The sequence below is a fragment of the Bidens hawaiensis genome, unplaced genomic scaffold, assembly GCF_021521415.1.
Source record: "Bidens hawaiensis isolate Kalapana, Puna unplaced genomic scaffold, B.hawaiensis_p1.1 tig00002338_1, whole genome shotgun sequence".
In the NCBI taxonomy this organism is placed as follows: Eukaryota; Viridiplantae; Streptophyta; class Magnoliopsida; order Asterales; family Asteraceae; genus Bidens; species Bidens hawaiensis.
Window position 1 is genome coordinate 1,838,464 of NW_027491126.1, and position 25,461 is coordinate 1,863,924.

A 25,461-nucleotide genomic window follows, 5' to 3' on the forward strand; every position below is an offset into this window, starting at 1 on the left:
GCTGTTTCATTAAAAAAAAGAGGAAAATTTCACACATTTTATTGCAACAAACCTAAACTTGCATGCAATAGATTATTTTACATTGCATGCTGAATTACATTTTTTAAATAGATGGAAATGATGTAATTATCTAATAACATACGGAATGTGTATTAATAACTTTTTAAACAAAAGTATCGATATAAATTACTTTAACCATGTGTTATTTTTAATATTGAGCTATTTTAAATGTACTTAAAATGCATTTCAAACAATAAACTTGTTAAAAGAGTAAAATGTTTTCACACACACACATATGGGCGTGTTAACGTACAATAATTACTTAACGTACATTAGGTATGCGAAATACGTTTAAGGTTAAAAAAAACAAAAACGTTTAAGCCAAATTCTCAGCCCTAAAACGTTCAAGCAAAAAACCTAAAACGTTAAATCTTAAATCCAAAAACGTTCAAGCTTAAATCCTGATACATTCAAGGTTAAAACCCACCACTCAAAACTCAAAACTGATCGATAGAAGCTTCAAATTGATGATTAATTAGATAAATTTCAAGGTTAATTGATTAATTAGGTTCAACAATTTTAATTTCAATTGGAAATTGATCAAATGAACTATAAACAATGATCGATGGTAGTGACGGAAGATGACAGTGCACACGACAGTAGACGATGATCGCGGCGGTGGACGGTGGACTTTGACAATAAACTTTCGAATGCTCATGGCGGTAGACGATGACAACACGCGCACACACATATGGACTCATCTTTCGAATCCAATTTTATGCATAGATATATGAGAATCGCATATAACACTTGTATTTTGTGTATTAGTGTTTTAATGGGAGTGAGTGGGTATCGGGTGGTTATATAACCATCTTATATATAAAGCCGTGTGTTGTGTAAGGTTATCGGGGGCGCTAGCCCCATGCTCGTTGTCACGTCACTCGTGCACACAATAGGTTCAAGCTAGCATGGGCGGTATCAATGATGCTTTAGACAGCTTACGGGCACTAGTGAACAATTGTGGGAATGGAGTAACTCCATTGACTAGCACTATTGGCACCACAACATGGTCAAGTGATTCAACATAGTGTTTAATTAGCGCCGGGTGATGCAATATGATAGGATGAATTGTGATGGTGGCTTTAACCACAACACATAACGTATTAGTTAAAGCAAAATGTATCATGACATATGTGGTTTTTGCGATTCTCAATATAGTTCTTGGTTCTGATTTGTACATTTCATGTATATTTATTTTTTAATTTGACGCTTTAATATTTAATTAAATAAAGGCAACGAGTTAGTATTTTATTAAAAATTGACCAATATAAAGAAAAAGACATATGAAAGTGAACTTAAATCGTGACAACGTAAAACGAAATCTATTTTAACTGGTTCAGTTAGTCAATACCATTGTTCCACATATTTGAATTTATATAAAAGTAAAAATGATAAGTTCTACACTTTTACTTTATTATGATAAGTGATGTAGAGAAAAAAAAACTTTATAATTTATATTTATTTGTTATCTTAAAAAGTGAAATTCTAACAAAACCTTTGAGTATGAATATAATGGATATGCACCCAAAGGTTTAATTTAATTGTTAAAAAAACATTATACCCAAACACAATGTTAACATGTTTATCTACAAAACATAATGTTATAATATTAATACTATGCCATAGTTGCAAAGAGTAAACATTTATAAGTTATCATTTTAAAAGGTTTATTGGATTTAAATAATCCAAAATTTGGTCAATTGATCAATATTAATCCCAACTTAAAAATTGACCCACATTAATCTCAATTTTCGTTGTACTGACCGTCAATGAACCTTTTCCTAACGGAGTCTAACTCCGATAATTTTTGCTCACGTGGCTGCTTATGTGGCACAAAAATTATTAATATTTTAAAAAACACTCTTTTAACATATATATATCAAAGTTAATGTACCATTTGTAAAAAATACCCATCATCATCATCATTCATCTCTAACATCTTATACAACCACCACACCTTACCACCACTACCACATCTGGCTACCATATTCTCCGGTGATGTTTTTGATTCCGACAAGTTTTCCGGCTTAAAACAGTTTTCCGGCAAGGTAACAATATTTTCCGGTGTCACAACAGAAATATCCGGCGATGTTCATGCCCATGGATGTGAGCTGTGAGCATGATCAGAATCGTTTGATGATTTGTAGAGTGTTAATTGATCCCGTAACCTTTTTTCTTTCCGGTAAGTAACTGAATATTTCAGTGAGGCCACTGTTCACGTATTTCTGGGACGTGTTTCTGGTATTATTAGTGTCATTTTCTGATTCAAGTAATCACAAATCGATTTCCGGCTTTTACAGATTTCTCCGGTGAAGAAAACTGCTATTCCGGTGGCCTAACTACTTTTTCCGGTCATTTTCGTTTTTTGGGCCATGATTACATAAAATTGTCCGACTACATAAAATCTCTACAAAACATATTTATCTTGTTCCGATCAAATTTCCGTCAATGTTCAGATTTCGTTCAGATCCACGTGCTCTGATTTTTCTGAATAGAATGGTGTGGTGGCCATGCTTATGTGGCTATGGTGGTGATAATGGTGAGGTGATGGTAGCTTGATGTGGTATAAGATGTTATAGATGAATGATGATGATGATGGATAATTTTTACAAATGGTCCATGAACTTTAATATATATGTTAAAAGAGTGTTTTTTTTAAATAATGTTTTTTTTGCCACATAAGCAGCCACGTCAGCAAAAATTAAAGGATTTAGACTCCGTTAGGAAAAGGCTCGTTGACGGCCAGTACAATGAAAGTTGGGATTAATGTGGGCCCATTCTTAAGTTGGGATTAATATTGGCCAATTAACCAAAGTTTAGATTATTTAAATCCAATAAACCTTTTTAAAATAATTACCGTAATAATCCCAATAAACACCTGTAAATAATTTTAGTAAGATGTTGCTGAAAATATACGCACCAGTAAATAACCGAATTTTATAAAAGTAAAAGCAAAAGATACAATTTTTGTAAGGATTGATCACACTTTTGTATCAGTTGTATGTATGGTTGGACTAGCCACTTGTTAATAAAATTTTGCTTGCTATTTAGTTATTGAACGCAAAGGCCGGGTCGCTCAGGAACACTCTTATAAATGGATCATCATTCGATCCACCAAAGAATAGACCGTGATGATCCGATCCATCCATTTTGAAGGAAACTCATAACTAAGAAAACCCCATGACTTAACCTGGAACAAATTACTGCAAGCGATGCTTAAACCCATAATTTATAAGAAAAGTCATAAAGCTAGCGCTAGAACACCGGCGTTTGGTAACTTGGCGGTTGTTAACTTTCTTAATATGGTAACTATTAATTTTAATTCTTCAACGTCATTACATTAACACCATGTGAGTGGAAGTATTTAATTGGCAAATAACAACTAGAAAACATCGATAATATGTTTAATCTATAGATTTATATATTCTTTAACTTATAATTGTTTAGTAGTTCTAGATTTAGTTGATTTTGTTATGCATTCTTCAAATCATGAACAGATCTAACGTGCACAAAATATATAGAACCGCATGCTACAAAAATAATGTTTAATCATTTCAAATTGTTTCCACAAATATCTGGCGTCCACTAGATATTTAACCAAACATTCATAGATCTATATCAGGTATCATTTCATTCTATTTTAATAAACTAAAGAAATAAAGTTTTAATCATTCAAATTCGAGTTCAACTCATTTATTATAATTACAAAATTTAACTATATATTCACAATGTAATATATATAATTTAATTAAATTATCATAAGTGTAATTAATAATATATATTATGATATTTTTAATATCAAATAAAAACTATTACATATTTATATAAATAAAATCTAATGAGCTTAAATAAAGCTTGGTATAACAATCTCGGGCTCTACTAGCGCTCTAGATACATTCATCAGATGGGCTGCAATTTGAGTTCGACTCTATTTGAGTTTTTAATAAAACGATTATGAGTCTCCGTAAAACATTATCCTGTTGTAAGTCAGGGGTTTGATTCTTACTATATATAGGAGTTGTTGCTTGGCCCTTATAAAAAATAATTTCGAGTTTTACACCCCTACACATAAATCACCCAACCCAAGTATTATTCGTTATAAAATTTTTAATGTTAATTTTGTGAACTTTTATACGTAGCAGGATGGTCAATGGTGATATAGTAGTGATGAAAAACAATGTATGACCGTGACATTAGATCGAGACTAGTAAGTATATCGAGATGTGCAGGCTCTGACACACATGTCAGGCAGACCCACCACCACCTTTTTCATCTCATTTCTCTTCTGTTCATTCCATCTTCTCCTTCACGCTATCCCATGTGCACTCAAACCTTTGCTACATCATTCATTCTTCATTATCCTCTCACCTTTTCACTCCTATCTTCCGATCCAACATTACCTCCGATGTTTCTTCAACATGTCCCAACTACCTTAAATTCATTTTCAGCATCAGATCACACTCCCATCTTTCTTTTAAATGGGCAACTGCTCAAAAACCCTCAAGAAAACTAACCCTGATAAGTTTACCTCTTCCGATCAATTTCCGGCCACATCGCCGGTGCCGGAAAATAAGTCCGATCAACTTCACCGGATAACAGATACACCCGATAAAGGGTATCCGAAAACAGATAAATATCATACTTCCGACCACTTCCCGGCAACACCGCCGCCGCCGCCGGAGAATAAGCTCGATAAATCTCACCGGAAAACAGATAACCTCGATAAAGGGTATCGGAAAACGAGTCAATCTTCTACTTCCGACGAACTTCCGGCGACGGCGCCGTTGCCGGTAGTTAGGTTATACGGTTCACCGACTAGCCCAGCCACTTGCTACATTCGATTCGCACTAACCCACAAACCCATAACTTTATTATTCATCCCATCCGAAAAACCCGATTACGGATTCGACACACCGGTGATTCAGTACGGATCTGACGTCATCTCGGGTTCGTCTACAACAATCCTTAAATATTTGGACTCGAAGTTTCCGAAGCCAGTGTTATTGAGTAATTGGGATATGTACAACGGGACGACGCCGGTGGTGGTGACGGCGACGGTGTTGCAGCACAAGAGTTTGGTGTGGCATTTGGAGCGGATGGTGCGGTGGGCTGAGGATCTGGCGGCGCGTGGCGGGCGGTCGAAAGGAGATCGTGTTATGGGGAGTGCGAGGATGGAGGTTAAGAAGTATGGGAAAAGTTATTCACAGTTGTTGGAGGTGATGCTTGAACATGCTCGGATGGAGGAGATAATTGTCTTTCCGATTTGGAAAGAGAAGATCGAGGTGACGTTTGTTGATTGGTTGATCAATAATACACAATACCTTACGGGTTTTATTGTTTTTATCAATAATATTCGGATATCCATATGTTATATCTAGATTCTAGACATAGTTTGGCATATATACGACTTATATAGGCTTGTACGAGCTATATAGACGGCAGAGTATCTCATGAGACTTTGACTAGTAAAATGTACCTCGGATAGGCCTATAAGAGTCATATAAGCACCCGTACAAAATGCGCCTATACAACTTGCATAGGCGAGGCTCTATTCATATAGGTGTAGCCGTGTAGGTAACTGAGTAGGTTTGACACATAAGTACCTATATCTAGAAAATAGGGCTGGGTGTCTGAATATAGCATCCCTTGTTATTTATATGTTTATATAACTCGTATAGGCTGAGGCTCTATAAGCCTCTAGGCATTAGGGCCCACATGCCTTGTATAGGGCTATTAGTCTCGTACAAGTGTAGGTAGAGTGGCACTTATGTACCTATGCGGATCATATAAGTTTTGACATTACATAGTGGTTTAACATTCTTGTCTGTTTTGCTCCATTTAAATAGGTGATCGATTGATTATACACAGTACGTTACTGTACAATATCTTACAATTTTTTATTATTATTTAGGTTTAACAAAATCTGTGAATGAGGAACATGCTAGGGATCTACCACTCATGAATGGGATCAAAGAAGATATTAAAACCATCATAGTTCTTGATTCAGGGAGCTCGTCATCGCAAGATGCCCTCTTTACTTTATCCACTCGCATTGAATTGCTACAAGTATGTTCATAGTTCATCATTGATCAAACATTCGAGCTAAAAATGTCAAATTGTGTTATAAATAAAATTGAGATGTGTATGTTTAGGAGAAGTGCAAGCAGCATTTTGAAGAGGAAGAGAGGGAGGTTTTGCCATTGATGGAGGCGGTAGAGTTGACTCAAGGTCAGCAAGAGAGATTGATAGAGCAGTCTTTAGATGTGATGCCTAGCACACACTCTCACTTGCTTAAGTTTTTCATGGAAGGTCTTCTCCCACATGAAGCCATGCTTTATCTTGACTTGATCACTAGATGTACCGACAAAGATCGGTCTGGTTCCATTTATCGCTTTTTAGTCGAGTAAGTACACTTTTCATTGTGTTATTGGTTGATCTGTCGGGCAACAGGTCAAATGGGTTCAGTTTGAGGTGGGTCGTTTTTTGTGGGTGTCAAAACAAGCTAGTCAGTTGAGATAAGTAACAATCTAAACCGATTGATGCATTTATTTGTCACAAAAACTTGATTAACTTGTGGGTGTTAATTACTTGATTTGGGTTCTATAGTTACACCTTTAACTAGTGTATTTACTCAAAAACAAGTAACAAAAACATCTTATTTTATAATTATAGTTTCATTGTTTTAAAGAAATGGGACCCACAATATGTCCATAGGAACAAAATGTAAATGTGTGGTTTTTGTCTTTTGTTCAGTGAATATCATGGAAAGCAAGACGGTAAACCGACCATGGGATTGTTGTTAAAAGCCAAATCCTAAATTGGATTCTTGCTATAAAAAGAATGAGATCAGGTGGTGGCTTTGTGTTGGGTGGTTTGGCAGCTTTTGGTTACAGTGGTTGTTGAATTGGTTATGCTGTTTGTATGTATGTATGTATGCTTTTGTTACAAAATTTCATATTAACATACCAGATGTAAAGAGGATGAAATAATATCTTTTTTTTCTTCTTTTGTACACGATTTTTTTTGTTTGTAATATTGTGGGGATTTCATTTGGTAATCAAGGAAATAGAGTTTGGTAACATCAAACTATTTTAACCAGGTAGTTGTGATTTTTAATTTTGGAGAGTGTTATAAATTGGATCCCAATGAAGACAGTTCTTGCAAGAAGGGTTGTGTTGATCGATCAAGGGCTACGCTCTTGTCATGAACTTCTTGAACTCCGAATCACTTGATTTCCTGACGGTTTGCAAAGGTGACTTGGGTGCAAATTTCGTAATAGTGCAATTGTGCACCGCCATTCTCAAATGTGGACACGGTTTGTGAGCTTTTTAAGATCAAATCGCGGCCTTATATGATATTGCAAAGAGATGTTATATAAAAATTATTTAATATGATATTGCAAAGGGATGTTATACAATAAATATTTTATAACACCGTGTGTTTTTTATGAAGAGCTCGGAATGATAAGGTATTAAACAAGATTTGCTTTTCAAGACATTCGTTCATTTGAGTGCGTCATGGTAAAAATTTATCCACCATATCATAAGATTTTGTTTTTTTGATGTAATTTATTTTTTGAAGTTTTCAACTAACCTGATAATGTAAAATTTTGATCTCTTTTATGTCGTGATAAAAATTACTAAACAACAATAAAGTTTGATTAACCTTTTGTTAAATGAAAACCTAAACTTTGTTGTATCTAGAAATCACAAACGAGGGGGGCGGGCTCAAATTTTCGATCGAAAACGGCTAAATTTGAATTATGTATAAAAAATTTCGGACGAAAACAAGTAATTATACACTACTGCGCAAAAAAAAATGAGGGGGGACCCCGGGTCCTTACTTCGCCCCTGTTGGATACGTTTAAGGGCCTCGTACGATTATGTTGAGTCAGCTGATGGTGGTATTTTGGCATTAAATCACCCCGTAAAAAAACTTAAACTCTTCTTTGTTTGGTATTTTGGATAAAGAACTAGGGTTAGTAAAGTAAACCATGGTCCACCTTCAAATCCGCGGGAACAAACACACATTTTGACCCCCTTTATGGCGGGGAACTGAATCAAGAAAGAAGATTGAGAGGTATTGCATTATTATTATTATTATTATTATTATTATTATAACTACTGGACTGCTTGTATTGTATTGTATTGTATTGTATTGTAGCCATTGAAATGGGATCGGAAGCTCAGATTCCTGATTGGGCTTCAACGCCTTGCATCATGGGCATCGATGAAGCTGGCCGCGGCCCTGTCTTAGGTTTGTTATCTCATCCTTTGTTCATTTATTAATCACACAATGTGGGTTTATGAGTTTTTGGTTGCTAATATTAGTTTTATTGGATTGCTTGATTTCAGGTCCTATGGTTTATGGGTGCTTGTATTGCCCGGTTTCATACAAGCAAACTCTCTCTACTTTAGAATTTGCTGGTTTGCTTGCCCTCTTACATTTATTAAATTATGAACCCTAAATCTGGATGTTATGTTGGTTTTACTAGTATGATGATAACATTGGGTTGTGTGGCTGAAAATTGATGGTCCTATATAGGATTTAGGAGCGGCAAACGGGTCGGGTTAGGGCCAGAAGGGTCGATTAAAAAAAAGTTAATTTTATTCGGGTCACGTTGGGTTCAGGTCGAAAAGGGTCGGGTCAGAACGGGTTTGGGCAGGTAGGGGTCAATTAGAGAAGGGTTGGTTTTATTTGGGTCGGGTCAAAACGGGTTACAGGTTCGGGTTGGAACGGGTATTGGTTCAAAACGGGCATTTCAGCTTTGCTTCTGGTTTTCAGCACCGGTTACGTGTTCAGGCATCGGTTACATGTTCTTAATGTCTGCTACGCGCATTCAGGCGCTGGTTACTTGTGCGGTTTCTGTTACGCGTGTTTACTCTTATACTCATATTTTCTATTTGTGTTTGTTCTTTACCTATAAAACCATTAAAGTTTATGAATGGTTTACTTGCCTCTTAACTTGAAGTTTACCTTTTTATAAATTTAAACGATAGTTTTTTCTCTCCATTTGTTGGATTGTTTGATAATGTTACGAAACTTATACTCTAGTGAAATTTTACGATGCCGACAGTTTAGCAGCATACCCATATTGAGTAAATGTGACAGGAATGTATTAGGGATGCTATGACTACAGAAGATTATGATTAGAGCTTTCCATTGAAATAATGATCAGACCATCTTGTTATTTGACGATGTATTTTACTCCTCACCAGTCACACCTGTTTTTATTTGGTTTAAAGGATTTTAGTGTCGTGTTTCATTTGCTTTCAGCTTAGTTTATTTAAATCATATTTTGTTCGGTAGCATTGTAGAGTTGCAGTGTGTTCAGATAAATGAGTAACATTTCTGATAACCTTGTATTCAGCAATGGAAAATTTTCTAATCTTATGCATCATTACCGGTGATGAACGTCAATGACTTATTTTTGTTTTAATCACATCTTCATAACTTTACCAACTTTAGTGTTTTATAGGCATGCCACATTGCTTCATTTATAAGTTACTCACTTGGTTTTGGTATATGCATTTAGTCATAATTCTCTGTCTATGTTTTGTACAGATTCCAAAACTTTAAAAGAAGAGAAAAGAGAAGAGTTGTTTGAAAGTTTAAAGGCCGATGCAACAATCGGTTGGGCTGTTGATGTCATTGATCCTAGAGTGCTCTCGGCTAAAATGTTACAAAAGTTAGTTAATATGCAACTTTCTTCAATTAACAATTTTTTAACAGTTAAATAGTTATTAACAGTTTATCTATTTTGGCATGTTTTAACAGAAATAAGATTAACCTTAATGAGATTTCACATGAATCTGCCATGGGCCTTGTCAAGAAAGTGCTGAACATGGGATATCTTCTAACCGAGGTATAAATTACAAGATATTATCTATATAGAATTCGAGATTGATTGCGGTCCACAGAGTTTTATCAGTTATTTGCATTTACAGGTATATGTTGATACGGTAGGAGATCCTGAAAAATACAGAATTAAGTTCACCGAGAGATTCCCGTCTATTAAGTTTGTGGTTGCAAAAAAAGCCGATAGTCTTTATCCAGTTGTTAGTGGAGCAAGTATAGTCGCCAAGGTGAACTTCAGATTAATTGATCATCTTATATATCTTCAGTTTCTCGTTTTAATATCTAATTGGTTAGTTATTTATTTATTCAGGTCACGAGGGATCATGCATTGCAAAATTGGAGTTTTGATGAAACTGCTGAAAATATGCATAGAAACTTTGGATCGGGATATCCCGGAGGTGAGAATAATTTGAGTTCACTAGTCTTTGTATTAGCTTAATGTCGAATGGTTAATTACAGTTAATATTTATGTAGATCCCATGACCAAAGGTTGGTTAGAACATCACAAACACTCGGTATTCGGCTTCCCGTCACTGGTCCGTTTCAGTTGGGGGACATGTGAGTCTTACTTCAAAAGCGGTGTTGAAGTGTTATGGTGAGTCCTTGTTCAAATTTTCTAGATGGCGTGGTGGTCAACTGGTCAAGGCGGGTTCGTTATAAACATGTTTTTGTTTTTACAGGGAAGCAGATGAAGCAGATGACGATGGGTCTTCAAAAAAGACGGTTAAAAGACAAACGAAGCTGAGTAATTTAGGGTTCACTGGGATGAAGAGGAAAAGTGAAGATATTGAATCGAGTGGTAAAGGCCGATGCAAGTTTTTTCAGTCACGTAAACTTGAGCAGCTTTCTGAGTTTTAACAACATAGTTGATGCAGTGCCTCGTTGAGTTTAGCTTTTTGTATCATTTATTAATTGATGCAGTGCCAACCCGTCTGCTTCGAAGCATCTATACTTCAAATGCTGTATGAATTGTGCAAAGATTGCTTATATAATTTGGGTGATTTTTGACTTTCTTAGTTTTAAACGACTTGTAATCAATGGGGTTGTTTAAATCTTTTGGTCTTGAGCATATGGAAGTCATTATTCTATCACAAAAGGAATAAAAGAACTCGTGTTCGAGCCTTTAGTTATCGCTGCATAAAAACAAAGTAAACCGGATAAAGTAAGAGATATCCACAAGAATAATTATTTGTAGATGTGTGAATTCAATGATGTTTATTTTACACAATGTTTTTAACTTTGTTTAATAGCTCGCATTAAACAATTTCAAGTATTGACTCTATGTTCAGGTATATAGTAAATATTTTGAAATGCGCAATCCTAGCCATTGTATTAATCCTTATACACTAGCTCTAATGAGCATCTTTTTTTCTTTTTCAATGTACAAAGTGTCACAAAATATTTTTTTGACGCTACCAGAACATAAAGTATATATGCAAAACTTGTTTTTGTATTTTATGACTATAGAAGTAGATATGTTAACATGACATAACACTATGCGTAAAAATTGTTTATTTTGTGACTTTCGCCAAAAAAAATTTATTTTGACCATAATTTAGATAAATACCTGCTATTTTGTAGTTGTTTGCTATAAACTATTAAGTTGCTTCTGGTAATTTTCATACGTATTTAGAAGTCCAAGTCTAAAATATGTATCGATACTTTTTTTTTCTCGAACTGTGAACTTTTATAAACAAAGGCTGGAGCCAAAAGCACCCTCCATAACCTGGAGGAGAGCTGAAACAAAGCAAGAAAAGACAATTACATCAAGGAAAACTTACACCAATCTGACCAATAAATTGATTTGTATATAGATCTAAATTTGAACCAAACGATCTGATGTCGCAAATGATATCTCCGATGTTCGTCTTTTTTCCTTCAAAAATCAAAGCATTCTGGGCCCTCAATTTCTGCCAGCAAGCAATTATTACAATGCCTTTGAAAGCCTCCTTTTCCTTGTTTTTCAACCCCACGTGGTTATAAACTTCAAGAAAATCCTTAATCTAAAAGGCAAAAAAACAAGACGGGATATTACACCAAGAGATTAAAGCGAGCAACCGGTGAAGACGTGTTAAGTAGACTCTTCTGCAGCATTGTAGAATGCGCACGAGGAGTCCGGAATAGAGATGTTTCTTTTTTTAAGGGCGGTCTTTGTGGAGGTTTTTATCCATTTCCGGTCTCCAAACATGAATGTTACACTTAGACGGGACCCATTTACTCGAACTCAAGACATAATATGGCTGTAATCCCTGCAAGAGATGATAACTTGTTTAAATGACCTGACCGAGAAGATACCCGATGTGTCCCCCAACGGAATAAAAAAAAGTTTTCTGAAATAGTTTTTTCAACAAAATAAAAATGAAAGAATACACTTTTAACGGTTTATCAAATAGCCCAACACGATACATACCCACAGCCCACAAAGTAAACCACCATCTTGAAAACCCTAGATATAAATAAACACATAAACACTTGTTCGCGCAGCTTCTTTTCGTTCAGACCTCAACAGCACCCATGGTAAGCTCACTTTCATTGTGTACGATTCATCTTCTTTACTTTAATTTAATGCGATCGCTTAATAATATAATCGTGTTCTAAATTCAGGCTCCGAAGAAGGAAAAGGCTCCTCCGCCGTCGTCCAAACCCGCCAAGTCCGGTGGTGGAAAGCAGAAAAAGAAGGTTTAAGTTTCGATTTAATTAATATGATTCTTTTATAGTGTTTTATGGTCTTTATATCTGTTGAATTAGGTTGTTTATCCATTATGCTGTATTTGCTTTAATTAGGGCTTGTTAATTTGGGGATTCAGTTGTGTGTTGTTAGGGTTGATTAACCAACCGACTTAGATTTATCATCGGATATTCTTTAATGATACAATTAGGTTAGGTCAATTTTGAATTGAGTCATACTTAGGGCTGTTTACGAGTCGAGCCAGGGTGGTTGCGAGCTCGAGCTCGGTTTTGAAGTTAAACGAGTCTAAGATTGAGCCGAGCTTAGGTTGATTTCTGCTCGGTTACAAAAATGAGCCAAAGTTCAAGTTGTTTTAAATCAAGTTTTTTTTTTGCTAAATTTATTTGAGCTTTTAACGAGCCATCCATGAGCCCAAGCTTCGAGCCGAGAGCTTTTTGAACAGCAGTGTTGCAGGTGGTTTACCGACCAGCTAATTCGATTGGAATTTTGTATGGATTTTTTAAATATACATATATACACCAAATTTTATATTTAGATATTCGATTGGTGATAAGTTGGCTGGGTACCGACTTGCGATTAAGTGGTGTTTAGACACAATTTTTACAACCATGTTTAATAGAAGAATGTGTAACATTAACAAATAAAACTAAACACAGGAATAATCAGCTGAACAAAAAATAAACGGAATCTAGATTAAAAGTTATTCAAAGTTCAAACACAATAATAGTTAATTTCTAATTTCTACGTGTGTTACTTTTATGCTTCTAATTTCCAAGTTTTTGGCTCAAAATGTTGGTTAAACATTTTGATCCGGATTTTTTACTGGCCGTATGCCATAAGGCTGGATTTGTTCATGCGATTCATGATCAAGGTTATCTCTAAAAGTGAAAAGCTTAATATATTGGTTTCAGAAATGGAGCAAGGGAAAGCAAAAGGAAAAGGTGAACAACATGGTGCTGTTTGATAAGGCCACCTATGATAAGCTTCTTTCTGAAGCTCCAAAGTTCAAGCTCATCACTCCTTCCATTTTATCAGACAGATTAAGGGTACTTATTAAATTCTTTTAGAACTGATTCATGCTATTTATTAAAGTGATTATTTTTTTTGAAGTAAAGAGTGTGGATTCAATCTTTTTTTTTTGTTTTAGATTAATGGATCGTTGGCACGAAAGGCGATCAAGGATTTGATGGCAAGAGGTGCAATTAGGATGGTGTCTGCACATGCCAGCCAGCAAATCTACACCAGGGCCACTAATACTTGAGATATGATGCCAACGTGTACTAGTTTTTTTTTAGACCTTCTCAGTTTCTGTTTCGAACTTTTGTTCATTGTAAGATCAAGTACTTTTACCTTTTATTATCCTAAGAAGCAATCTGTGTTTTGAGTTTCAGTTGTGCACTAGTGACTATACTGGTAAGTGGAGTCATGATTTGGTTTTCTTCTCTGTTCGACTTTATATTGTTTGACTTTATATTATTCATCATCGTTGATGTTACATGTTTACATGATTAATTTTTTACAGTGTAGTGGATTTTGTTGTTTGGAAACCCAGATTTTAATCATGTGAAAGGACCACCCTTTTAGCCTAAAATCCAAGCCTGTCCGTGTATAGGTTTTATTTTTTTCGGTTTGGTTTGCTTATGTTTTATGTATTGTTCCGAGCTTAAAATCCAAGCCTGGCTTTGTCTAAAAAGTTGTAATTAGGTTAATGAAATAATTATAAAGTTACTTAATGATTGGTGATGTTATTAAACGTTTATTTTGTGAACCAATATGCAAGCTGTTATATTTGCTGCCCAACATGTAATGTTAGTTGAATACATTTTATTTTAAATTTTTTGCCGTCATTAGTAGTTTGTGTCACAAAAGTATAAGACTATTATGTGTGGATGCCATTTTGCTTCCCAGTTTATGGTACATGTTAGCGTCACATCATCACACTCTACTTGACTATCTTTCACAATACCAAAATTTGCATTAACATGTCATTTTGTTTCTCAATTTATAGTATCATGTCCACATCAACATTTCCATCAGCATAATGGTTTTCACAAATTGAGTGAGGCGGTGTTCACTGCCGGCATAGCCTGCCACATCAAAATTTGCATCGGCATAATGGTTTCCATACCTAAGAGCTGAACAAAGCTGTCATTCCCTTCCACTTACCTACCTAACATTCTTCAAAATCTACTAGATACAAACAAGCAACTTGCTTTGAAAATGCAACTCAATTGATAAAACTTTCAAATTATATATGATTTTAGGACCTTCTTTTTACTCGCACCGAGCCCTGAAATTGTAAGAGTTTCTTAGAGCGTTCCCATCCTTTACCCTATTCTCAAATCCAAAATTACATTAAAACACACCACATTTTCTCTTTGATTCTTAATTAAATAATATATTTTATACCTTTATCATTACATTTTATTTTTTATTAACTCACAACCACTTTCAAAATATATTAAAAAATTTATAGGGTGTTACAGAAACTTTTCAAAGTTACAGAAAACACTGCATTTTCTCTCCTTCACTCATAACACCTAAACCACTCTATGCATTATGAAAACTTATAAACGATTAAACCCTACTCACTAAATTTGATGGACGAATTGTGAATGCACGGCTGTTATAGAAATAATAAATATTTGTTTATTTATTTTATTTTCAATACCGAACAAATAAATAACGTGTGTGCTTGCATTTACTATTGAAAAAGGAAATTTAGTAACCAACCTTTTTGGTAGTCCATAACATAAAAGTAGAAGCGCCTACTTGTCCACGAGTAAATCAGCCTACCAAACAACATTCCCACACTCATTACGTGTTTGTACGGACTACGTAACTAACTGTAAGCATGAGTTCACTATCCGGCGCGTACGCATCCACGCTCTTCACCACCACCATCAGACACCAAGCCAGACTCTTCATCATCGGGAGTAACTGGCAACGTGTTAGAGGAAGAGGTGTTGGTGTTAGAGCTAAGGCTAGTTATTTGGCTGCAGTTGATGATGAGCAGCTGTTGAAGAAAGGTATAGCCGAGTTTTACGATGAGTCTTCGGGTGTATGGGAGAATATACGGGGAACACACATGCACCATGGCTTCTACCAACCGGACGCTGTTGTCGAAATCTCTGACCACCGGTCTGCTCAGATCCGTATGATCGAACAGGCGCTCCAGTTCGCCTCTGTTCCTGGTATTGCTCTTACCATTATCAACTGCTCGACTCGTTTATTATTTGTTAATTAATTTATATGTGTTTTTAAATATTTTATATAATTTGAGAAAAACCTTAAACGAAATAACCTCGGCTCAAGCTCGTGCAGTACCTAAAACGAGCCAAAGCTCGGCTTTGTAGTGTGAAATTATTACATAAAAGTAAAAAGAGGCAAACTTTAAAGAAAAATACATGGAAGTAAAGTAGTACTGCAAATAAAATGGTATATAGTATTTCTACCTATCTTTTGCTTGTTTTGAGCTACTCTACTCTTGAGTTGTTGTTTCGAGCTCGAGCTCTAGTTTGTTATTTACTTATTAATTAATTTAGATACGATTTTTTTATTTATTTTAATATATTTTTGGTAATTTTTATAATGAGTCTAAGCTCAGCTCGAACTCAAGCTTGTGTAGTAACTTAAACAAACCAAAGCTCAGCTATGCAATGTGAAATTAATACATGGAAGTTCAAAAGAGGTAAAACTTAAAAATACACAAGGCTCGTTAAAGCTTGATGAGCCTAAACGAGCTTCCCATGCAAGGCTCAAGCTCAAGTTTGATTACTACATAGATTTTTATTTGAGGCTCGGGCTCGGATCGAGCTAGGAAAAGTTTGGCTTGTTTTGAGCGTTTTAAAGATCCAAGCTTGAGTAGCTCGCAAGTGGCTCAGCTCATTTTGAACACGAGGAAGCAAAGTAGTATTGTTTTACTTCCTCATAATTGGAATTCAATTTTGTTCATTTGAGTTCTATCTATCATTCGTTTCCTCGAAATTCCATTACATTTTCGAACTATTCTCTTTCAATTGGATTCAGTTATCTGTTGTATAATTAGTAGATATTATTTGATTAAATTCAAGAAAACACTGTTCTTGGGAGACTGATGTGAATGATCAATAGCATACACCTTTTGAGAAGCATAGTACTATTATTCACCAATTTTTAGAAATTGTTATTCGCCGGCCTTGAGCGATCTGTATGTTTTCAGTTTTAATGTAACGTGTGTTCTATGATCAATGTGCAACTTTCCTTGCAGAGGACCCCTCAAAGAAACCTAAGAGCATAGTTGATGTCGGGTGTGGAATCGGGGGTAGCTCAAGGTACCTAGCAAGAAAATACGGGGCGGAATGTTATGGCATCACTCTCAGCCCTGTACAAGTTGAACGGGCTCAGGCGCTTGCTGTGGCTCAAGGACTGGCCAACAAGGTAATAAGGTTAATTCTTTCTTTTAAATACCGAGGACAAGTTTCACAAACCTTAGAAAACTCAATTTATAATAAAATTACAGTCATGATGAACACTTGTTATACATTACTTGAATATCTATCTTATGTATTATGATAGCCAATTATCCCATCTTTCAGTGTGGCAGTTGAACTAACCATTATGAACAATAAGCAGGTCTCTTTTCAAGTCGCTGATGCTATGAAGCAGCCATTTCCTGATGGGAAATTTGACTTAGTTTGGTCAATGGAGAGTGGAGAGCACATGCCTGACAAGTTAAAGGTTCGATTCACCAAATGTTACGTATTTGAATAAATATTCTCGCCTTGTGTACATTCCGAAATCCATGATATACTTTTTTGATTTCCAAATCAACAGTTTGTTAGCGAGCTGGCTCGTGTGGCTGCCCCTGGAGCCACAATAATCATAGTAACATGGTGCCACAGGGACCTTTCACCTGCTGAAGAGTCCCTGCACCCGGAAGAAAAAAGACTTTTAGACAGGATTTGTGATGGGTTTTATCTTCCTGATTGGTGTTCTACTGCTGATTATATAAAGATAATGGAGTCACTTTCTCTTAAGGCAAGTTACTTTATGTTTGACTGCATAATGTCAGCATTATTACCAACACAGTTCGAATTAAAGTTGGTTCATTTTGTATTGTTACTTTACTTAAGGATATCAAGGCAGCTGATTGGTCAGAGAATGTTGCCCCATTTTGGCCCGCGGTGATAAGGTCTGCATTGACCTGGGATGGCCTAACTTCATTGCTAAAAAGCGGTAATTTCTAATTAGCTTTCTTAATGAACGAATATGTGTGTAAGGATATTATTCGACTTGTTACTTTGTGGATTGAATTTGGTAGCAGGATGGAAGACTATTAGAGGGGCATTTGTAATGCCATTAATGATCGAAGGATTTCAGAAGGGTGTGATCAAGTTCTCAATTATTACATGTAGAAAGCCTGAATAAATGGTGTCACTATGTCGATATGTACTCACAGATAAGGGTACAATGTTTCCTGTTTTTCTGCCACATTGGTAGCTAAAATACACAGAAAATACAAAAGAGAAAATTCCACATTTAGATTTACAAAAATAGCACATACCCCTAAATCAACTAAAGATACACCTAATAAGCGTATCGTGACACATGTATCAGATATTGGAAAGGACTAAGTTAAGTCATTGGTTCCAAAGAGATCCAGTGTCCTGAAAACAACACTTATAGTCGTCTAAATGTGTTTGTCATCTGTTGCTTGTATATACACACTCTCATATCTACCAGTTGTGCCACTTGTTTTACACACAAATATATACTTTGAATTTGGTTAGTCACAACGCACGAAAATGCTATAAGGTTATAGAAAACGCAAACTTGTTTGCATATATTTTAGCAACAAATAGTAAATTGGAACTAGTGAGGTTGTCTTTGTCTAAAAATGTTGGAATGACCTAAATTAAATAATAAATAATTATCGTTGATTTCTTTTCAAGTTTTGTTTTGTTATTGTACATTTAAGATTAAGGGTCATTTGGTTTGTAGAATGTTTTATGAATCTCTCTGTCTCTCACACATTCTTCAAAACCGGCTTTAATTCTTAAACATAAACGTTGTTGAGCCGTCTTTCCTTCATGACCTCACCTCCTATACCCTCTGTATCACTCACTTTCATCAGGTTGGTCAGGCACATGCACATTGGCGCAAATGCTTCGGGTTGAAGATTCGGTTTAGTGAACCCGAATACAACTACCTTTATCAAATTATTGTGTATGTGTGATGGATTGGTATGGAGATATTGTTTCCAACAATTTGGTATCATCTGGGTGCTAATGATGTGACTTCTTCTTAATGGTTGGGACCGCTTTTAGGCCTTAAATCCGACCTAAATTTAATAATGATCGTTGATGTCTTTTTAAGTTAGTTTTGTTTTGTTATTGTACATTTAATGATTAAGGCTCATTATTACCGAACTAAACTAATAGACCCACCCTCACTATGTATTTATACGGACTATATACGCTTGTAAGGCCCCGTTACCGGTAGCCCTACTTTCGTGTTGGATTTACTCATAAACGCAGTTCTAAATATCAGAGTTAATTAAAACATTCGTGGAACATTAAAAACATTCAAACCATTACATTCCATAACCATAATTCTTGTCTTATCGAGCATTCATAGTCGTTCAAAAACAAAACATCGTCTTTTAAAATAAAACATCATAGCAAAATCTTCAGATGCCAGCTTCGTCCAACTCTGCCATGTGTCCTCCTCAAGCTACCTGCCTCATTCTACTCACCTGCGTGCATACTAAAAGTCAGCTACGCTGAGTGAGTTCTAGTTAATCACATAATCATACAATACTTTCTTACATTTCATACTTAACCTCTTAACTTTCTTTCATACACACGTAAGTGCATATACTTTCATTTTACCTTCATACTTTCTTTACATACATAATCATACGTTTTAAAGAGGCTTTCGCCCTATAACCTCACAGATATTATAAGGGTCTGGTCCCTAACATCACAGATATTATAAGGGTCTGGTCCCTAACATCACAGATATTATAAGGGTCTGGTCCCTAACATCACAGATATTATTAGGGTATGGTCCCTAACATCACAGATATTATTAGGGTCTGGTCCCTCTTCGTTACCATACAACCATGCCTTTCCTTCGTTTATTAACTTTATTGCATTCATACATATAAGCAAATACATTATACTTACCTTATACGTAACACTACAACCTGACAGTACGTGCAATATCCGAAGATCGTTCACGTACTAACAAGCAATCACTCATACATTTCACATCATTCATATAAGGCATACACTTATCACTTAGGATAAGTGTATTAACAAACATATCGAGTATGCACACAGCCCCGAAAACATAACACAGAAGTGGGGCTAGAAACTCACCTGAATCCTGTTACGCTCTCCGTTAATCGTTATTCCCTTCTTGAGCTGTGCACGGTTAACTGTATAATATTTACATGTATCAATTAACTACTACTACTACTCATGTTGTATTTCTGTCTTTATATAACCCACAACGAACGGGGGTCCGGGGGCAGCGCCCCTGGCAGCGGGGTCTAGGGGCGGCAGCCCCTAGCAGGGTCCAAGGGGCAGAGCCCCTGGCTGGGGTCGAGCTTGGAAAAATTTTATTTCCATTAACTGTCTTAACACATTTTTCATTAGGTTTTTAATTTATTTTCCAATTTGCTAACTCCAGCGAACTTATCATTAAGCGAACTTAACATTAAGCGAACTTACTGTAAGCGAACTTAGTGTTAAGCGAACTTAACATTAAGCCAAGTTACTGTAAGCGAACTTAACATTAAGCGAACTTACTGTAAGCGAACTTAGTGTTAAGCGAACTTAACATTAAGCGAACTTATCACCAGGCGAAGTTATGGCTTGGCGAACATGCTCAGCGAACTTATGTACTCGGCGAAGTTGATTAGTTAGGCGCGAACTTGCTTGCAGCCGAAGTTGTGCAGCAGCCGCCGCTGTTCATCCTTAATCCCCAAAATCATCATCGTTTTACCGAGAAATCCATGGGTATGGTATTTGACTAACCCGCGATCATTCCTATGGTCTTTTTGGTTAAGATTTGACCCGAAAACACGTAAAGTTTGGACCTTTAATTCCAGAAACGTTCAATACAAGATCTACGGTTTATCTTAAACGAACCGTACATGTTTAAGGGTTTATTAGGTTCGTCCTAGCATCAAGTTCGCTACTTTACGCTTCGTTTAGATCCGATCTATTATCGTTTCAAGTTTCATGGCAAACCGTCTATAAAAACATGAACTTTAAGATCGAAATCTTACCTTTATGTGTTCGGTTTGCGTGGTTATCTCGTATCTAGCTCGTATATCGAAGATCTAATAATGGTTGGCTTGATTTTGGTCTCGGATCCCGTTCTCTCTCTCGCGGCCGTGTGAGGTGGAGGATGTGTGTGTTTTTGAGTGTGTAGAGATTAGGATGGAAAGAAATGAGGGTTTAGGGTTTTAGGTTGGTTTAAGAGGGTATTTATACCTCTTGAAGCCCATGGACCCTAAGCCCATTACTACTTAATCCACCTTAATTAATCTAAGTCTATGATCCGTTCTTTACTCGATATTAATTAATTAATAACGCGAAATCACTAAACGTAACTTTCTTTATTTAGCATGGTACTATTTTAGAATGTTACAACGCAATTGTAAGCTTGCATGCAAAAGTTCTTTAGAAATGAGTTCACTATCATCCACGATCCTCGCCACTACTACCATCCGGCGCCAAGCCAGACTCTTCATCGGGAGTAAAAGACAGCCGCTGCAACGTATTAGAGGAGGAACTGTTACTATTAGAGCCAAGGTTAATTTTGCAGTTGATGAGCAGCAGCGGTTGAAGAAGGATATAGCGGACTTCTACGATGAATTTTCAGGGATGTGGGAGAATATATGGGGGGAACACATACACCACTGCTTCTACGATCCAGACGCTGTTGTGGAAATCGCAGACCACCGGTCTGCTCAAATCCAGATGATTGAACAGGCACTCCAATTCGCCTATGTTTCTGGTAATTTTATATATTTTGAGAAAAACCTTAATCAAGCATATGCTTGAAGTCAAAGTTCAGCTCAAGCTTGGTTGTGCAATGTGAAATTAATATATTAAAGTCCAAAACATGTAAGTTTAAAAATGCACAAGATTTATTTGAGGCTCGGGCTTGGCTCAAGCCTGTTCTGAACATGAGGAAGTAAAATAAGTAGTACTGTAAGTTAATAGTATTTACTTGCAGTACATACTACTTTTTATTCCTTGTGTTCGGAATTCAGTTTTGTTTAGTTTGATTTCTACCTATCTTTCATTTCCTCGAAATTCCAATACATTTTCGGTCTATTCTCTTGCAATTGGATTCAGTTATCTCTTGCATAATTAGTAGATATGATGTGAAAGATCAATAACATGCACCTTTTAAGAAGCTTAGTCCAATTATTCAGCTATTTTAATTAAGAAATTGTTATTTGCCTTGAGCTATCTATATGTTTTCAGTTTTACTGTAAGATGTGTTCTATGATCAGTGTACAATTGTTCTTGCAGAGGACCTCTCAAAGAAACCTAGGAGCATAGTTGATGTCGGGTGTGGAATCGGGGGTAGCTCAAGGTACCTAGCAAGAAAATACGGGGCTGAATGTTATGGCATCACTCTCAGCCCTGTGCAAGCCGAAAGAGCTCAGGCGCTTGCTACCGCTCAAGGACTGGCCAACAAGGTAATAAGGTTAATTCTGAGGACAATTAAGTTTCACAAGCCTTGCAGATATAAACCTGATTGATAATAAAGTTAGGAGTGAATATGAACACATGTTACACGTTACTCGACTATCTAACTTATGTTATCAGATAGCCAATTATCCCACCTTTCGTTATGAACAATAAGCAGGTCTCATTTCAAGTAGCTGATGCTATGAACCAGCCATTTCCTGATGGGAAGTTTGACTTAGTTTGGTCAATGGAGAGTGGAGAGTACATGCCTGACAAACTAAAGATTCAATTTGAATAAATCTTCTCGTCTTGTGCACATTCTGATTTTCATGATATATTTTGCTCTGAATCAACAGTTTGTTAGCGAGTTGGCTCGAGTGGCTGCCCCTGGAGCCACGATAATCATAGTCACATGGTGCCACTGGGACCTTTCACCTGCTGAAGAGTCCCTGCGCCCGGAGGAGAAAAGACTTTTAGACGGGATTTGTGATGGGTTTTATCTTCCTGATTGGTGTTCCACTGCTGATTATATAAAGATAATGGAATCTCTTTCTCTTAAGGCAAGTTACTTTATGTTTGACTGCATAATGTCAGCATTATTACCAACACAGTTCGAATTAAAGTTGGTTCATTTTGTAATGTTACTTGGCTTAAGGATATCAAGGCTGCTGATTGGTCGGAGAATGTTGCCCCGTTTTGGCCCTCTGTCATAAGGTCTGTATTGACCTGGGATGGCCTAATTTCATTGCTAAAAAGCGGTAATTTATAACTAGCTTTCTTAATGAACGAATATGTGTCTTTACGGATATTATTTGACTTGTTTCTTTGTGGATTGAATATGGTAACAAGATGGAAGACTATTAGAGGGGCATTTGTAATGCCATTGATGATCCAAGGATTTCAGAAGGGTGTCATCAAATTCTCGATTATACATGCAGAAAGCCCGAATAAGTGTGCCATCGACAATCTGTATATGTAGTCTCAGATAAGGGTACAATTTTAGTGTTTCTTCCACATTGGTAGCTAAAATACACAGAAAATACAAAAGAGAGCATTCCACATTTAGATTTACAAAAATGCACACAACCCTAAAACATTAACATAGGTGTCGTGACACATGTGTCTGATATTGAAAAGGACTAGGTTTATCTTTATGTTGAGTTTAATTTTTTCAAGACATTGGTTCCAAAGATATCCAGTGTCCTGAAAACAACACCTTCATATCTACAAGTTGTGCCACTTGTTTACACACGAAAAATATACTTTGAATTTGATGGTTTGCTAACCTTGCGAGGGGCCTACTAGACAATGATTATTTAAGTATTTAAGAGAGAACAATATGTTTAACTCGGTCTGGCAAACTGGGTGGGTCAGACGCGTTCGGGTTACAAGCCATAATGGGTTTAGAAAAAGAGCTCTAAACGAGCCGAGCTCAACTCTCGCAAGTCGAAACAGTGATGGAACTGAATATTCTTTCATGGGGAGCGATTGGCGGGCTTAACCAAAAATTAATGAGGGACAATCGGTTTTTTCAAGTATAAATAATAATATCTTCTTTTCTATATGAAAGGCAAATGCCCGCATCCTTACGCCATAGGTCCGCCCCTAGTCAAAATGGGCCAAGATCAAGCCTACTCGGGCTTAGCTCGGTTAGTTTACACACCTACCCAAATTAACCCATCATTTAAAAAGGGATCATGATTGCGGCTTGTATCTTTTAACTATTTAAAAAGAAGCACTTCTGAGAGTGTTTAACTATTTAAATCAAAGTTTATCTTTCTATGTTAAAAGTGTTGTTAATTTTATTCTTTTTAGAACTGACGACTTTCTTGTATTTAGGTTACCGCACTCTCCAAATTTGGAGAGCCCCGATGCCCCACTCTGGCAAGACTATGTTGTCTTAACCAGACTCACGCTGGCTTCAGAGTTTGGCTTGGGTGTTCCCCCGGAAAACCATACCGCCGACTGCCACTTGACAATCATTATGCCATCACAAGAGCAGAACCCTCTAGCGTAACGCACAGTGGGACGAAAACCCGGGTGAGCTCAGGGTTCGATCTGTCAACCTTTGCACAAGGCGTAGTTCAAATCCTCCAGTGTCAATATTCACCCAAATATGACACAAGTGAGATTCATACTTGAGTCTCCAGTGGAGAACCCAAGCCTCTTACCACTAGGCCATTAAGTGAGGGATAAAAGTGTTGTTAACTTGTTAATAGAATAATTGAATAAGTCAACAACAGAAATATTAGTGTTTGTTACTTTGTTTTATAACAACAGAAGAACATAATTAAGGGTTGAACGGGAGTAGCTCAGGTAGTTTTGGGTTGGACGGGAACACAGTCGCAAGTCCCTCGGGTTATAAAGGCAAGGTTGTGTTTTATAGAACAGCTAGGCCGAGATTTGTCAAATGATTATTATGGTTATGGTAAGCCCAACCATTGGGTCACAAATTGAAGTTACTTGTATTATTAATTGTATAGTATATAATAAACTAGTTTGAGGCCGGTGTATTACACGGGTAATTGATGAAAATTATAAGCTCTAGCTATTAAGTAAAATTCAGTTAACAAAATGATCATATATTGTTAATACAATTACAGTTTGCATTAAAATTGTAAAAATTACATAAATAAGGTTACACATATACGTTATAAATAAGTAAAATTTCTTTTCCACTACATTTTTTGTATTGGTTGGTATACACTGTTTATCAAAAATAAAAAAACTTTAGTCCATATTTGCTTATAACTATTGATGTAGCCACATATAGTTGCCCGTGTGACAAATAATGTTTTTTCAAGTACATACCAAATTACCAACCCTAAACAATGATAAATATATCCATGGAACTAACAAAAAAAATACGCATACACGTAAAATATCATACATTTTAAACAATTAATATTATGTCATTTGAGATCATCAGTTCATGATTATCCGAAAAATATATTACCCAAACTTTTATGATCATCCTTAAAATCTTTAGAATCTGAAATTGATTGATCATGATAAATTTGTTGTCATTAATATTCAGTGTGTGACAAATTTTTAATTAATTTTATATTTTACAATTAAAAGTTGTATACTCAAGCAACATATTATGGAAAGTTGTTAGATTACTTAATTAACCGATATATATATTTTAACAACTTA

General features: G+C 36.1%; 5 protein-coding genes across 5 annotated transcripts; all 5 read left to right on the plus strand.

The window, feature by feature from the left end:
- The first annotated feature begins 4,788 nt into the window (after window positions 1–4,788).
- On the plus strand, window positions 4,789–7,156 carry LOC143618380 (uncharacterized). Its single transcript, XM_077090621.1, has 4 exons — window positions 4,789–5,342; window positions 5,972–6,126; window positions 6,213–6,463; window positions 6,814–7,156. Exons 2-4 carry the CDS (start codon window positions 6,019–6,021, stop codon window positions 6,875–6,877), a joined length of 423 nt encoding a protein of 140 aa, XP_076946736.1. The 5' UTR covers window positions 4,789–5,342; window positions 5,972–6,018; the 3' UTR covers window positions 6,878–7,156.
- Window positions 7,157–8,221: 1,065 nt separating this feature from the next.
- Window positions 8,222–10,804, plus strand: LOC143618391 (ribonuclease H2 subunit A-like). Its single transcript, XM_077090625.1, has 8 exons — window positions 8,222–8,316; window positions 8,415–8,486; window positions 9,625–9,748; window positions 9,838–9,925; window positions 10,008–10,145; window positions 10,229–10,316; window positions 10,393–10,513; window positions 10,599–10,804. Exons 1-8 carry the CDS (start codon window positions 8,232–8,234, stop codon window positions 10,774–10,776), a joined length of 894 nt encoding a protein of 297 aa, XP_076946740.1. The 5' UTR covers window positions 8,222–8,231; the 3' UTR covers window positions 10,777–10,804.
- Window positions 10,805–12,516: 1,712 nt separating this feature from the next.
- Window positions 12,517–13,961, plus strand: LOC143618683 (small ribosomal subunit protein eS25-like; the record flags this gene model as incomplete). Its single annotated transcript, XM_077090792.1, has 3 exons — window positions 12,517–12,597; window positions 13,519–13,653; window positions 13,755–13,961. Coding segments are annotated over 3 exons (330 nt in total), but the record flags the coding sequence as incomplete, so codon positions are not given.
- A 1,461-nt stretch (window positions 13,962–15,422) lies between these two features.
- LOC143618761 (gamma-tocopherol methyltransferase, chloroplastic-like) lies at window positions 15,423–18,054 on the plus strand. The gene is made up of 6 exons (XM_077090856.1): window positions 15,423–15,801; window positions 16,857–17,026; window positions 17,222–17,326; window positions 17,423–17,626; window positions 17,722–17,824; window positions 17,913–18,054. The coding sequence occupies exons 1-6, from the start codon at window positions 15,462–15,464 to the stop codon at window positions 18,014–18,016; spliced, it is 1,026 nt and encodes a 341-aa protein (XP_076946971.1). The 5' UTR covers window positions 15,423–15,461; the 3' UTR covers window positions 18,017–18,054.
- A 3,203-nt stretch (window positions 18,055–21,257) lies between these two features.
- Window positions 21,258–22,797, plus strand: LOC143618762 (gamma-tocopherol methyltransferase, chloroplastic-like). The gene is made up of 3 exons (XM_077090858.1): window positions 21,258–21,619; window positions 22,144–22,313; window positions 22,484–22,797. Exons 1-3 carry the CDS (start codon window positions 21,289–21,291, stop codon window positions 22,601–22,603), a joined length of 621 nt encoding a protein of 206 aa, XP_076946973.1. The 5' UTR covers window positions 21,258–21,288; the 3' UTR covers window positions 22,604–22,797.
- The last annotated feature ends 2,664 nt before the right edge of the window (window positions 22,798–25,461 follow it).

Bases quoted from the DNA above. Each gene is read 5' to 3' on its own strand.
- LOC143618380 (XM_077090621.1), top strand. From the start codon at position 6,019: ATGAATGGGATCAAAGAAGATATTAAAACCATCATAGTTCTTGATTCA. The intron at 6,127-6,212 runs GTATGTTCATAG...GTGTATGTTTAG, and splicing joins CTCGCATTGAATTGCTACAA to GAGAAGTGCAAGCAGCATTT. The intron at 6,464-6,813 runs GTAAGTACACTT...TCTTTTGTTCAG, and splicing joins ATTTATCGCTTTTTAGTCGA to TGAATATCATGGAAAGCAAG.
- LOC143618391 (XM_077090625.1), top strand. From the start codon at position 8,232: ATGGGATCGGAAGCTCAGATTCCTGATTGGGCTTCAACGCCTTGCATC. The intron at 9,749-9,837 runs GTTAGTTAATAT...ATGTTTTAACAG, and splicing joins TCGGCTAAAATGTTACAAAA to AAATAAGATTAACCTTAATG. The intron at 9,926-10,007 runs GTATAAATTACA...TTGCATTTACAG, and splicing joins TGGGATATCTTCTAACCGAG to GTATATGTTGATACGGTAGG.
- LOC143618761 (XM_077090856.1), top strand. From the start codon at position 15,462: ATGAGTTCACTATCCGGCGCGTACGCATCCACGCTCTTCACCACCACC. The intron at 17,027-17,221 runs GTAATAAGGTTA...AACAATAAGCAG, and splicing joins CTCAAGGACTGGCCAACAAG to GTCTCTTTTCAAGTCGCTGA. The intron at 17,327-17,422 runs GTTCGATTCACC...CCAAATCAACAG, and splicing joins ACATGCCTGACAAGTTAAAG to TTTGTTAGCGAGCTGGCTCG.
- LOC143618762 (XM_077090858.1), top strand. From the start codon at position 21,289: ATGAGTTCACTATCATCCACGATCCTCGCCACTACTACCATCCGGCGC. The intron at 21,620-22,143 runs GTAATTTTATAT...TTGTTCTTGCAG, and splicing joins CCAATTCGCCTATGTTTCTG to AGGACCTCTCAAAGAAACCT. The intron at 22,314-22,483 runs GTAATAAGGTTA...AACAATAAGCAG, and splicing joins CTCAAGGACTGGCCAACAAG to GTCTCATTTCAAGTAGCTGA.